General features: G+C 43.0%; 1 protein-coding gene across 1 annotated transcript in view; it reads left to right on the top strand.

The window, feature by feature from the left end:
• Positions 1–13,856, top strand: part of CFTR (CF transmembrane conductance regulator) — an 87,939-nt gene extending 74,083 nt beyond the window's left edge. The window contains exons 23-27 of the mRNA XM_066550207.1: positions 746–901; positions 8,061–8,150; positions 10,540–10,712; positions 11,052–11,157; positions 12,570–13,856. Coding sequence (XP_066406304.1) covers positions 746–901; positions 8,061–8,150; positions 10,540–10,712; positions 11,052–11,157; positions 12,570–12,776 — 732 coding nt within the window. The 3' untranslated portion in view covers positions 12,777–13,856. The remainder of the gene's footprint in view (positions 1–745; positions 902–8,060; positions 8,151–10,539; positions 10,713–11,051; positions 11,158–12,569) is intronic.
• Positions 13,857–14,481: the final 625 nt, after the last annotated feature.

A 14,481-nucleotide genomic window follows, 5' to 3' on the forward strand; every position in this document is an offset into this window, starting at 1 on the left:
CACTCATACAGGACAATGTTAGCTGTGTAAACCCAGATGTAAGCAGCATCTTGGAGTTTGTTGGTGGTTACTGTAAATATTTGCTTTTTCTGGCAATAGGTCAGCTCCCCTACAAGGGAAACACAACTTTAAAAAAACCCTAAAACCTGTTTTAAAACTATGTTTTAAAACTATGTTTCTTCACACCCTAGAGATAAGAAAAATCAGCATCAACTGGGCAGGTTGAGGGCTTGCACAGATGCTTAGAGGTGTCCATTGGGATGATATCTCCTGTAACCACTGCCCCTGCCCCAAGCTACCCCACTAATCAGAGTTAGGCCCTTTATTTTCAATCATATGAGAATGGAGTAGTTTACTAGGGTGATCCAAATGCACTCCCTACTTATTTTTGGTTTCTGGATGTGATTTTGCTGATGATGGCTTCCTGGCAAAGTGAAGGGAAAAGGCCCAAAGAGCTGGGCTGATCAGTGCAAGATAATAGACAAGCAAATTTCTGTCCTTTAGCTAAGGGTAGGCTAAAATATTTTTCATCTAGCTAATTCTAAAAAAACAAAGAATAGTCTCCCCAGTGTTTGATTCCTCCTTTGCTGTAGGCTTTTATCATTCCCACATAAATGATGTTTGCTATCCCATTGAGATCCATCTGGACTGTTCTTCAGTTCTGAGACCTTTAAAGGCTTTTGCCTTAGTCTGTGATTAATATGTGAAGAGTATTAAATGTTTGCTTGTATGATTTGCATTGCAGGTGGGCCTTTTAGGAAGAACAGGTTCAGGAAAAAGCACTTTACTTTTTGCATTTTTAAGACTGCTGAATACAGAAGGGGATATCCAGATTGATGGAGTCTCCTGGAACACGGTCAGCGTGCAGCAATGGAGAAAAGCATTTGGAGTGATTCCTCAGGTAATGAGATTATTGGATATTTTTGTGCCTTTATTTTCGTTGGTTCTATATCTGTATGTACATGCATGCTTTTAAAATGTTAGTTATTGTATGCTGAGAAAAAAACCAAACCATGGATTTTGTGAAAAGGGGAGTGGCATGGATGGTGGAAGGATGCAATGATTCACAGCAAACTTTGCATTTTTAGGGTTTCTCTGCCTCTCCCACAAGAACTCTTCTAGAAATGGGTAGGTACAGCAGGCTCAAACAGAAGTGTTTCCAGCCTCCTTATCTCTGCCTCTCTGAGACAGTTTGCATTTTGAGTCAGGATAAGATACTGCTACCTGAAGATAAAAAAATACAATCAGTGTTCTCAGCTACTGTTTTCTGAAGCTCTACATCACATATTATGGTTAACATGTGGACACTGCACATTGCGTGTTTTCCCTGGCAGACTGGTAGCAAACATGTAAACCTAGGGCTTCTGAGTCTCTTGCCAATGTTCCTGCCACTGCACAGCATCTTGTATCCGTTACAGCTGTGGAGTATTTGTCTGAAAAATGAACTATATTGTCTGCATACAGTAACACTAAAATGTGATTGCTCACTGTAAAGGTAGAAATGAAAACTGATGGAATGAACTGCAGAATTTTAACTCCTTTGGACTTTTGATGTCTATCCTTACCAACAACACTGATATGTGAGTAATACATATTGACCATCTCTTCTTTGACAGTTATACATCAGATAGTTCTTCAGTTTCCAAACATACACAATGTTTTCCATAACAGTATTCATTCCTTTGGAAATCCTGTGACTGTGGCAGACTAATTCAAGTAACACTTGATGGCAATCTTACCAATGAGTCGCTCGTTGTATCAGGCGGCAGTGGGAGACTGACTGCAGATCAGCCTGCCATACTGGGAGGGGCCATGCAGCCTCTCCTGCCTTTATCCATCCATCCATCCATCCTTGAGGGTGGCTACTAGCCCCAGAGATTGAAAAATTTGGTTTGATCCCCAGTCACCTTGGATGACCTGCTCCTTGACACACCCACAAAGGAGTGGGCCAACCAAGGTGCCCAAGCACCTCCTTTTAGCTGTTAGCTGTCAAACCCTAATTGTGCAATTCCCCATCCTGTCCCCACAGTAAAGCTGTTTCCATCTTGTTGCTGTAAAGATTTGATTTGGTCCCAGATAGTTTCCCATCTGAGAAAGGTGGTTTTTGTCTTAGAAAGATGGTGATTGTGTGGGTAGTATAAAGCTGTTGTTGCAGTGACTACATGAGGGACTTTAAAATAGTTGGAGAGACTCTGGGACAGCCAGACAGTTAAACATAACAATGCCTTAAGTTTTACAGCTGTCACTGTTAAAAGACACTGAAATATTCATGCTAGAAGAAAAATGGCCTTGATTTTGCAAACACAAGGAGGACTCAGAATTCAATTTTTCGATGGCTTCCCTTTCAAATATGTTATTCCATGGTAGCCCAAGTGCCATTTATTTAGAGTCGGCATACAAAGCAGGCCCAACTCTCTTTTCTTTGTGCATTTCATGCTCTGAAATTTTCTAGAGGCAGCAATTTTTTAGCACTTTGACCTTGTCAGAACAGACCCTTTCTTCCCTGCCACATTACACCCTTAACAAACCAAGCCTAACAGAGCAGTGTTGAGTCCACGTGTTGCATTCATTTCTTACCTGAGCTCTGCCAGTCACACACTGCCTGCAGAGCTGAGGCTTGCTTGGCAAGCTGCCATTTGATAACTGACCTCTTGTCACCACTTCTGTCCTCTCTTCAACATTTTCATATCTATCTATTCCTTTAAACTTTTATTTCTTTATTACAGCTGGTTCAGTTCTGCAGAGTGATTGTTGCTTGCGAGTATGAAAAAATTCAGATCCCCCATTCAGATCAAGGCAGCTGTGCAGTGAATTGCATGTGCAGCTGCTTGTAATTAGTTTAGAGGACAGGTATGTTATACAGCTGTCTTCTGAAGCATAGCTGTACAGGATGAAGGATGCTTTTACCAGTAAGGTATGTCTGCACTGGAAAATTTTCCTATACAGCCAACTATACATTTCTGTATTGGAAGGGGCTTCCTTATCTCTCTCATAGTCATCTTTTTGTTCTCAGCCTTTTGCCCTTAGGGATGTGGTTGCCCACCAGAATTTCTGTGTTCCATCTCCAGCTGTCCTTGGGAAGGCATGGACTGAGAAGTAATCTGAATGCTTGGTAACAAGCAGTCTCATTGTCCCAGTGAAAATATGAGGGATAATTCTCATAGCTGAGCAGTCACTAATGGTATAGAAAATATCATTCTGCAGCCATCAGCAAAATGCAAGAGACATTTATTACATGAGCATATAACTTGCCCTTCTGCTAGTGAGGTGCATTGTTAGTTCATTGTTAAAATTACACATTTAGTTCACATTTGGAAGTCCCTGATACATGGATCAATGCCAAATAATCCTAGCCCTCCATTCTCTGTAAGGTCATGAGAGTTGCCAGCCTGTTTGCATGCTTCAGCTCACAGCACTTGTCCCAAAGCCTTGGCAAAGAACTGCACATTATGCCTCAAAAGTTCCCACATTCAGAACAAAATGAAGTTTTCAGCAGCCCTTTCCCAGCAGGAAAGAGAAATTGCATATGCCACCCTGCCTTTCCCAGCAGAACAAAGGGAGCCTTTTGTTCTTTGCCATTCACCTAAAGCTTCAGAATGGAAAAAAAGTTGCCTTTCCTTTCCTGGGAGGCTCTCCTACAGCAACACCTAGATATTCACTGTCTCCAGGAGAGGCTTCGCCAACAAAAGGAGAATGGAGTTCTACCGGAGGCATGCTTCCTCCTGAAAATTTTCCAACACTCTCCTTCATTTCTTAACCCTAAGTTTCCCAATTTAATAGAAAATAAGTGCTTTTTCAGTGTGGGAACTTCACTAAAGCACCACCACATGGCACACACAGAGTCCTAAGACTCTGCTCTCTGCTCCGTGCAGGCTGTGCTGGAATGACCTGCAGGGTGGTCAGGGATCACACTGAGCAGAAGCAAAGGTGAACCCCTTGTTTCTTTCAGTATCTTAAATCTGGCTGTCATGCCTTGTAGAGGTGTGAAGGGTTAAATGATATAAAACATATTTCCTGAAGCACTCACAAGGAAGTTCCTTGCTGTAGCTTCTCACATGGCTGTGCTGCTGAAGCCCAGCCTGCCCAACACTGCTCCTACAGGCTGTCATGCTCCCAGAAACAATTGCTCCACTCACACCAGGCTGTACTTTTGCACCCATTATCTCTTCTTCCTGGACAGGCCTTTCTGATGATTCTCCTGCGGGAATTTGCCCACCACATTTCCAGAGTGAGGATTTCCAGCTGAATTAGGTTTCAACACAGTAAGGCTTTAATGCCTGGGTCCTCATGCAGATTGCATCCTGAAGTATTTAATGGAGTCAGATTGAGGACATGCCTTCAGAAATTTGTGTTTGAGGGGAGAACAGGAGACCTGCAGTTGATTTCCAGTTAAAACAAGTGATGAGAGACCTGAGACCCATGAGGTGCTGCTAGCTCTGAGGAAGGGCATGACTTCTGATGTTTTATTTAGTGTTATTTCATGCATCCTGGTGGATCGCACAGTTTTCTACATGTAAATACTCCATATAGAGTTAAAATCAAGCTTAACATGGAGAAAAAGTTTTCTAGAGTTTGCAGGACTGCCAGCTGACAAAAAAAAATTGCTTTGCTCTTTTATTTTACTGAAGAAGTGAAATTTTGCAACTTTTATCTTTGTAGTTCCAGTTTTTCAGCAGCTGTCACATTCTATTCATTGTATATGTCTGTCTGTCTGTCTGTCTGTCTGTCTCCAGCACTATTTCTCATACCCTTCAGGCCTGCTTACTTTTGGAGGTCATAGCTGCTTTGTGGTGTGCCAGCACACTCCTGCCTGGTGCAGCTGCTCAGCAGGGCCACTTCCCAAGGTGCTCCCACAGAGGATCCTGCAGGGCACTGGGATGAGGCAGCATCACCATGGTGGGGAGTGTCTGCTGCATCAGACCCATGCACAGAGCAGCTGGGGATGTTAATTAACAACCCCTCATGCTCATGCTCATTCTGGGTAGTATACAGGTTGAACCCATACATCATAGGTTCAGTGTTGCCAGGGGCACAGCACTTGTATTTACCAGAAAGCTCTATGGGAGGCAGATGTTTTGTCCCTAAAGGACACTTATGAAAACAAATCCTCTAACTTTGCATCTGCAGCTAAAGCATTCACACAGTAACTTGATTTTACTTCGTGTTGATATTGGTGTTATAACACAGGCACATTTGTCCTCCAGCCCTGGGGCATGTGGGAAGAAGAGTCCATGGGTCTTGCTGAGGACCTGCACACAGGCTGCAGCAGCAGCTACTCACAGCCAGGACACTCCTACTCCTTAGCAGCCTCTTGTCAGCTGATCCTTAACTCTTCTGTAAGCGTTTCCTTAGGTACTCTGGGGTCTTGATTCTCCACATACCACATAAATTGCTTAGGAAGCTTATTGCCCCACACACCAATACACAGAGGCTGTAGCCACCAATGAGTATTTATGCCCTTCAGAAGGGTTGATTTGCAATATTTGGGGTGGTCAGAACATAAACATGACCATATTTATGTTTCTGAATGTTTTGTTTGTGGGTGGATGTCAAGTCTAAGAAACTGTTTGTTGTATAATCACACCTACTGTCATCCTGTGGGAATTTGAACAAGTGACCAAGAAGGAAATTATTTCAGATTTGCTGCCAGTCTACCCAGCCATCCATTCACTCTTCCAATACTCTCCTTATTTCTACTTCTTCCATATTTATGAACAATGCAAGTCCTTCATATTCACTTTTGGGTGTTTTTGTTTCACTTTAGACTTCAAGTTTTTAAGAATGTGGAGAGATTTGTTTCTGCTTCTCTTCAAGCAGACCCTTAACTGCCCAGGTGACTCATATGGTATTTACTTAAATGAACCCTATATGATTTCTAATGAGCCGGGAGGAAGGAGGTGTTGAAATGGAGAGAGAAGTACCAGAATTCAGGACAATGAAATATTTACTTTGTGGGGATGAAAATCCAACCCTGCTTTTGGGAATAGCTTGCTTTTAGTGCCCTGCTTCTTAAAAGCACAGTTATTAGAAATAGCAGGAGCTTGAGAAGAAAGTTGTACCCCTTATTGCTCTGCCTGGTGCACTTCAGCAGGAATGTCTTTCAGCCCTATCTTCTTTAGAACTGGTTTGTTCAGTCAACTATTCTTTAGCGCTGAGAAATGAAAACATGCATTCCATTAGTTAAATGTATGGGGCTCACAGTGTGAGCAAACCCACGTCTGACACTGTTTCCACAGCACTGCTGTTTCCACCACACCCACTCCTTGGAAGAACCTAATCCTGCTGCAAATATGTCACCCCACTCATGCCCCCTAACCGGTGCAGGGCATGGGAAAAGGACTGTGCTGTACTTCACTGAAGCTTTCACTGTTATTAACAAGAACAATTATAAGGGACTCTTTCCCCTTTGTCTCTACAAAAATTACTTCAGTGATTAATTTTTAGCTGAGTGTGGTTCTGCAGCTCTGTCAGTGTGTTGTTTGCCATGTGTTGAAGGTATCATTGCACTTAAATCCACCCCATTGAGTGCACAGCACCACAGCGCAGCTGTTTTTCTCCTCTGGTTTCTTGAATTAGTTTTTTCTTCTCTTTTAAACCAAATACGTTGGCAATGGCTTGCATATCTTAATCTAGCAAATTAATTAATGTAATTTATTTTCCTCTGCAATGTTTACACTTTTAATTAATAATAATTAAATGATTAATGTAAATGTGTGTATAAATCACTTTGAAATCTGATGAAAGAATGCCAAGTTCCCAGGCTGGGTCAGGTGGAAATCATGGTAGACAGGCCAAACTCTGGGAGAGCACTTGCTAAGTGTATTCTCTCTTATTTTCTGTTAGTACAGCTAGTCCTTCTCTGCTTTTGGTAGTGTTTGACTACCAAGACTCCAGGAACCTATGTGGCTGTGAATCACTGGCATTTCAACACATTTTCTCTTAATAAATAATTTGCTTAGAAAGACAGGAGAAAATAATTGTCTCAATTTTTTCCCCTTGGTATTTGTTGTGTACGTACACAGAAAGAGCAAGCAAATGGTAATATTTCTCAAGAAGGCACTTAAATTCTTTGAGAGCAAGTTCTCCCCACTACAAGCAGTGGGTGTACCTTACAGCATGGAAAAAACCAGTTTCTTAAATGTCCTACAGCCTGAGTGTCCCTTGAAGAATCTAATTTCTCTCAGAAATCCACCCCATGTAAAAAGAGATTCAACAAATATTTAATTTTGTCTGAGTCACTGCTTCTTGAGCTACAAAATGTGTATCTGAGGTATGATGGCCGAAATCTGCTTGCCTGAACTGATGGGGAAAGCAGAATGGAGTGGCAAACTTCAGCTGGAGAAGGGCGCGTTCTCTCTCAGTGCCAGGAAATGTGCATCCTCCTCCTCCTCTCCTGCAGCGGAACCGGGGCAGGGCAGGGGCAGAGCAGGAGCCAGCACAGCCCGCGGTGTCCGGCACGGAAAGCTCACCCGGCGGGCTGGGGCTGCTGAGAGTGGGACAGTGGGACAGGGACTGGGACGTGGTGAAATGCCAGGGAGCAGAATGATGCTGAGATGTGCGTTTGGCTACAATTTATTAGAAAAAAAAATGCATTGATGGAAACCAGCTTAGGACAATGTCCCTGAATTTTGACAAATAAGCACTAGTTTTTCCTCTCTAAGAAAAATTGTGGGAACACACACTTTAGGTTGATAATTTTCTTTTTGTATGTTTGAATGTGTTTCACATAGTCAAGAATCAAAAATAGTTTTAAAATGTTTATTTCAAAATGAAAATGCAGGAAATGTTTTATTCTGAAAACTGCTGAAATCTGGGGGTTGCTGGTTTTCAGGCAAATTTGGCTAAGATTTTGTTAAAATAATTGCCAAAATCTTAATAAATAAGCATTTTCAAAATCACTTTTTTTTGAAAGCATTAAAAAAAATTAATAACCTGCAGTTAGCTCTACCTGGTAATTGCAGAAGGTTTTTCTTTTGTCTATATGCTTCACAATTTCCAATGTTTTATACAATGTTTCAGGTTATCTATCTACCTGTGTCTGTATGTCTTTTTTCTTGCAGAAAGTGTTCATATTTTCTGGAAGTTTTCGGATGAATTTGGATCCTTATGGGCAGTGGAATGATGAAGAAATATGGAAAGTTGCAGAGGAGGTAAAGCTATTCAGTGTCATTTGTCTCCCTCTGGTGATGTGGTTGCAGCAGGGTGCTGTGTAGGTCTAATGATTGCCATATTTTACATTTATGTAGAATCTTAAGAAACAAGGGCAGGGGAAAGGTCATGCTGTGCCACAAACCATATCTATTATGTCTTATACAAATAGTTCACTTCTCAGGCCAATGGGAAGCCAGCTGGGAGGAGCTCTCTTCTCTGACACGGCATTCAGGCTTTTGTTCTGCTTGTGTCATGGAGCTTCCTGTGCCATGGAAAATAAGAGTCATGGAATGTTAGAATTCCGAACCTGAAGGTTGTCTTCTAATATTTTGTTGAGTTTTCCACAACATTTTTTTTTTCCAATTCCCAAGCTTAGGGGCCAGATTCTGTTTCCATGTTGCACTGGTGCCACACATTGCAGGTGTCAGGTGCCACTCTTGGCTCTGACAGTGCTCCATGGGTTGCAGAGGTGTCTGTAATGCCCAGGAAAAGTCAGGTGAGCATTACAGGAGGCAAGGGGCTGCAGCCCAGAAAGTGGGTACCTTTTCCCAAGGTACAGATGACCTAATTAATACAGACCTAACCATACATTGGTGCCACTTTCCTTCGCTACAAGTCTCAAGTATCAAAAAGTGCTTACAGGTGTGGGACTTAATCTGAAATCTTCCTCCTTTCCCATCCAGGAGGTTAACTCTGCCTCTGCTTGCTTTCTTGGGTTTTTCTAATTTCTTCCCTATATTTGGAAAAGAGGAAAGCAGACACATTCTGTAATTTACTGTCAAATGAAAATATAATGACATTTTTGTTTAGGTGGTGTGACAGCAGCTTTTCAGACAGCCCTGGTGGAGGCAACAGTGTGCTCAGTGCTGTTTCTCTGCTTCTCTGAGGCTCAGGAAAAAATTTAGTGTGGATCAATATCCTCTTTCTTGAAGAAGATAAGCTCTCCTGCTTTGGAGGATTGTTTCTAGTGTGTGTTTGAACTGAGCTTGTGATTTTAAAGAGCTAAACCTGATTTACAATGGCGTGAAAAAAAAATTATTTTGAAGTGTTTATCATTAAGGAGTTGGGCAAATCTGTATTTGATACAGAGGTTTTCATTGCACAGGCAAGAATGCAAAGCAAATAAAAAAAGAAAGAGCTGTAATGCTTTTTACTAGGAGTGATTGGATTGTTTACCAAGTTCATGCTCTTGAAGTCTGGCTCAGCAGTGAGTCAGTGTAACTTTGGGAGCACGGCACAGAAATGAGCTGTCAGCTTATTCCAGACCCATGTTGACTGCTGACGATTGAGAGGATCCTCCTGAGATCAGCATCAGCTTTTTACACTCCTTGCAATCAGCTGCAGAGAACAAGGCCTTGTCTGATGCATTTTTTATTGCTCCCATATTTCAGCACCGGAATCTGTCAGACTTGTGTTGACTTGTGAGCTTAAGTCTTACTCCTGCAGTCAGCGGTCTGAACCCTACGGGTACATGGAGAGACCTTGTGCAGTTTTAAGAAGAAAGGACCTTTTCCATCCATTGAATGCAGAATTTCATTAAGGACACAATGCTTGTTAAAAAGAGAACAAGGAACAAAACACTAGCCTTAATTTGCATAAAAATCAAAGCATGAGCTCTTCAGAAACACAACACATATACCTATACACTACAGTTTAATTTTGTTTCCATGCAAAGTGAAACCCCTTTGTAGAAATTCAAATTTTTGGTTTTCCCTGAGATGCAAATTAGTTGCAGATCAGTAATATTTAAAAAATCCAAGGGACCTGGCCTTTATAAATTTCTGGAGTTTCATTACATTTTTATAGTGTTTTATAGAGCCATGCAACTCACATATATTTCCTAGTTTTCATGTTTTTTAAAAATGTCTCTTGAAACTCTGCTGATGAGGCCAAGGACCATAGTTGGTTTGGATCTGTGGAAGATGGAAAGCTTTGCTGGGAGGTGTAAATCTCCCAAGGAGAGCAAACAGGAGCACTGGAAGAAACAGTCAGAAAACATCTCCTGGGCTGGACTCTGATTTCTGGTCCAAAGGCAGGAGCTTCACTTGGCATGGGCACCTCTCTAAACACTTTGTCACCAGTGTCAGAGGGAAGCCCCCTCCTGCCTGCAGTATAACCAAAGTGCAGAAGACCTTTGGGGCAGCAAAAGGAACACCTGGAAACACTGTCAGAGCTGTAGAGACAACGGCTATGGTGACTGGAGTTATTTTCTGTTGTTATAATGTAGCATATAAATTTTGGTCATTTATTTTTAAACTCCTACTAACCAAAGAAGCCTGTTTTCCTTTCAAAAATTGCTTTCTGTAGCATTTAGAATGATGTAAATGATTACCACAGTCAGCAGTAATTATGTCTTGCCAACCTTTTGTGTCCTTTTTTCTCTGGCAGGTTGGGCTGAAGTCTGTAATAGAGCAATTTCCAGGCAAGCTTGATTTTGTTCTTGTGGATGGAGGCTGTGTCCTCAGCCATGGCCACAAGCAGCTGATGTGCCTTGCCCGGTCAGTTCTCAGCAAAGCTAAAATCTTGCTGCTCGATGAACCAAGTGCTCACCTGGACCCTGTGTATGTTTCGTTCATTTGTTCTGTTTTGTTCTGTTAATATGGAATAGGAAAACCCATGAGGCAGCACCATCTAAGGAGATCTTTTGTAACTTGTGTGGCCTATTACTAAGCCTGATTTCAGTAATGCACGTTGGTAATTCTGTGCAGGGGCCAGGGAAGCCTGGCTACAGCCTTTACTCTGTGGCTGATAGGTTCTTTGACAGCAGAGATGCAGCTGAGGCACCACAGAGCTGTGTCCCTGCTGGAAGCTCTACAACCCACAGCCAGGCTGTTGCACATGAGTGTTATGGGCCTGTGCAGTTATGGGCATGCACATTGCATTGTTTGTTTGCCTTTCAGAACTTCCCAAGTGATCAGGAAGACCCTGAAGCACGCGTTTGCCAACTGCACGGTGATACTCTCCGAGCACAGGCTGGAGGCAATGCTGGAATGCCAGAGATTTTTGGTGAGCATTTCTCATGGGCTCACTTACTGCTCTCTCACCACATTTGATGAACATGCAAAACACACCAAGTGGAAATGATGTTTTCTGGATTGATGGGGGTCATTCAGGGCAGTTAAGCAACCTACCCACTGGCAGAACTGCAGCAGGCTCCTGTTTGCTCCTTCACCTGATCTGTGACAGATGAGCTGGGTCATGTTCTGGAGGAGCAAGAAGGAAAGTTTCAACCAGAAGGAAAGTTGTGTAGATTATCTAGCTGCTGATCCAGCAGCTGGTGCCTTATATTTTTGATTGGCTCAGGAGATTCAGAAAAATCTCAGCATCTCACAGTTTTACAATTGCAAATGCAGAATCAGCTACACTTGAGCCATAGGAGGCTGCCTGGGGAAGAGGAGTTTCCTAGTATATGATGATCAGAATTGCTGACTTCTTTAAACAAGCCATGTAAATATTGCTTTCACATGTAATCAAGGGGACAAATTACCAGAGTCCTGGAGTATTTCCTTTGTTACATAAAAATGGTTAGTAAAGAAAAAGCAAGTTATGCAAATTGTTCTTAAAAATAAGGTTCTTCTCTCTGTATTTTTTTCACTCTTCTGTGAGAGGGAATATAAATTTTATTAGCAGAATGAAACATGGTTTTTGATGTGTATTTGATTGGATGCATTAGCACAGCAGGAGGAACTGTGCCTGGAGTTAAAGCACTAGTCAGTAGGCAGGTTGTACATCCCTTTGGATGTGCTGCTCCTTGGTGTGTGCTGGACTCAGCCTTGCCCCCAGCAGGCAGGCAGCCTCACCTCTGAAAAGGCTTCCCACCCTCCAGACCACATTTTAGCAACAGAGATGCTAAAAGTTCTCTCCTGTCAGACCTGTGCCCTTACCAAAGATGAGCTGACATTGCAGTGCCAGTGAAGGAGCCTGATTTTTCCTTGACTCCTGCCTCACAGTGAGACTGGCACAACCCTACAGGGTAAACTTGTTGCCTCCTTCAAACAGAGGTGAGCAGTGCTTCCTTGTTTAGTGAGAAGAGAGCAAAGAAAGGCTGGCACCTTGCTGGCAGCCTTCTCTCTCTGCTTGTGATAGAAAAATTAACACTTTCTTAGCTGGGCAGTCTAGCAGTGCCAGGGAAATGTCAAAGTACCGGGAGACTTCAATAAAGGGACTCAGAGGTAAAACCAAGTCTCAAGGAGAAACCAGCCAGTGCAGCAGCACTTTGTAATTTGGGCAATAGACACCTTTTCCACATGTTCAAATTTTAATGCATGTTTTGTGGTTTTAATTAGAAACTACAAATTAGACTAGAAATTAGAAATTGTTAGAAGATGTTTGCCCTGTCTTCATGTCTCTTCCCTGCTCCATTAGCTGAATTCTGTCAGCACCACCACTGCTCATCTAACAGAGTGATGTTTCTCCAGGTGATTGAGGACAATAAACTGAGGCAGTACGAATCCCTTCAGAAGCTGCTGAACGAGAAGAGCTCCTTCAGGCAGGCCATCAGTCACGCTGAGCGCCTTAAGCTCCTGCCAGCACACCACAGAAACTCCAGCAAACGTAAACCCCGACCCCAAATCACTGCCTTGCAGGAGGAGACGGAAGAAGAAGTGCAGGAGACAAGACTGTGAGATACTGTGTAGAGACCTTTGTGGAGTGAACGGTCAGCAGTGCCCCATCGTGACAGGACCAGCACTTCTGAAGCTGCCTCAGCCATGCACAAATTCAGCCTTCCAGGAGGTGTTTACTGAAGTGACTGCATGAGCATGTGGGAATTGCTTCCCTTCTGTGGTTAATCATGTGCAAGTTAGCACACTCTTTGAGGTTTTGCCACTTATAGTGGTGAAACCAGATTTCTTTTGGAAAGCTGCTCTCATTGGATACAAACGAGATGGCAAGCAGAAGTAACCTGCCTAGCCTGACATAATTGTTTCAGAAAACTTTTAGAAAGGTTCTTGCTGAGAGGACTAGATAGCAGGAAGAATGTTAAAAGAAATCAAACCTGTGTGGAAAATAGAAAAATCAGTATGTATAAAACTTCTGTGGATTCACTTCCTGCAACTGAATTAAGGGACAATATCAGCAAGGCACACAGAAAACTTCCTCCTCTTTGTTTTCCATGCAGCGACTGTAATTTCAGCTTAGCAGGAAAGGCCAAATGCCACATGCATAGGTGAAAATGAAGGAAGAGAGGATATTGTCTTGGAAGCCAATCAACATCTGTCATGTCTCCACAGTTAAGGGAGAATTGGTATTTCCTCTGAAAACCAAGGAGACTGTTAACCTGACCCTGCACACACTCACAGTTGGATGAGTGCAGGCTGACATCAGTATCTAGCAAAAGGTAGGACTCCTGGCAGGGGATCTGTAACAGCCTGTATAGGTCTGGCATCTTTATATGCTTTTTACTTTGGCCTAATGAAAAAAAAAAAGGGGAAGAAACCTCTCATAAGTAGACTTTAATATTGAAATTAATTTTTATACTCTTCTGGTTTGCAGTTTTATTATGGAACTGAATGTTCTCTAGGATATTTTATTTATTTTAATATTGTTGCAAACTTTTGCTAAGGAAATTATGTATTTTAAGAGTGATTACGTACTATAAAGAAAAATATATTTGTACAAAAAGTTTTATATTTGGATTGTTGCAGGGATATTTTGCTACTAGACTTTGATGTCTCATTATGCTAGAGCTGTTGAAAACGAGGGCAGCCCCAGAGTTTGGCCAGGTACTGTCCAATGCTGTCTTTGTGCACTAAAGTATTCTAGTGATATACAGATGTTTTAGATTATTTTTTTCTTTAAATAAATTTTTAAAGAGAGAAACTGCCTGTATGACACATTACAGCTCTCTCTGCCCCCCTTAATGGGGCAGGCGCTGGACACCGAATCTGCTACTTCCACTTCAGTCATTGCTGCCTATCACAAACGCGGCCTTAATTTTTAGCAGCAGCTCTCTGCTCCGGGAAGGCGGCAGCTGGAAGCGCGGCCCGGGCGGCACTAGGTGGTGCTGCGGGCCTCAGACGCTGCGGCGCGGCCTGCGCTAGGCCCGGCTGCCCCTCAGAGCCCGAGCCCTGCAGCTGCGAAGGGCAGTACAAGCAGGGCTTGGACTGAACTCCTTCAGGCTTGGACAAAACTCCTTCAGGCTTGGACAAAACTCCTACAGGCGTCCTGGAGCAGCAGCTGGCCTGGGCTGCCCCCGGCTGGGCGCTGCTGCAGGCGGCGCTGGGTGCGGCGGAGCCCGCAGGCACCGGGGCTCACTCTGGAGCTGCTCGCCCTGCGTCCCGCTGGTTTCCCTCTAGCTCTGTCCCCCTCTGCATACCTTCTGGCCTTCAT

This window comes from Molothrus aeneus, chromosome 5 (genome assembly GCF_037042795.1).
Source record: "Molothrus aeneus isolate 106 chromosome 5, BPBGC_Maene_1.0, whole genome shotgun sequence".
In the NCBI taxonomy this organism is placed as follows: Eukaryota; Metazoa; Chordata; class Aves; order Passeriformes; family Icteridae; genus Molothrus; species Molothrus aeneus.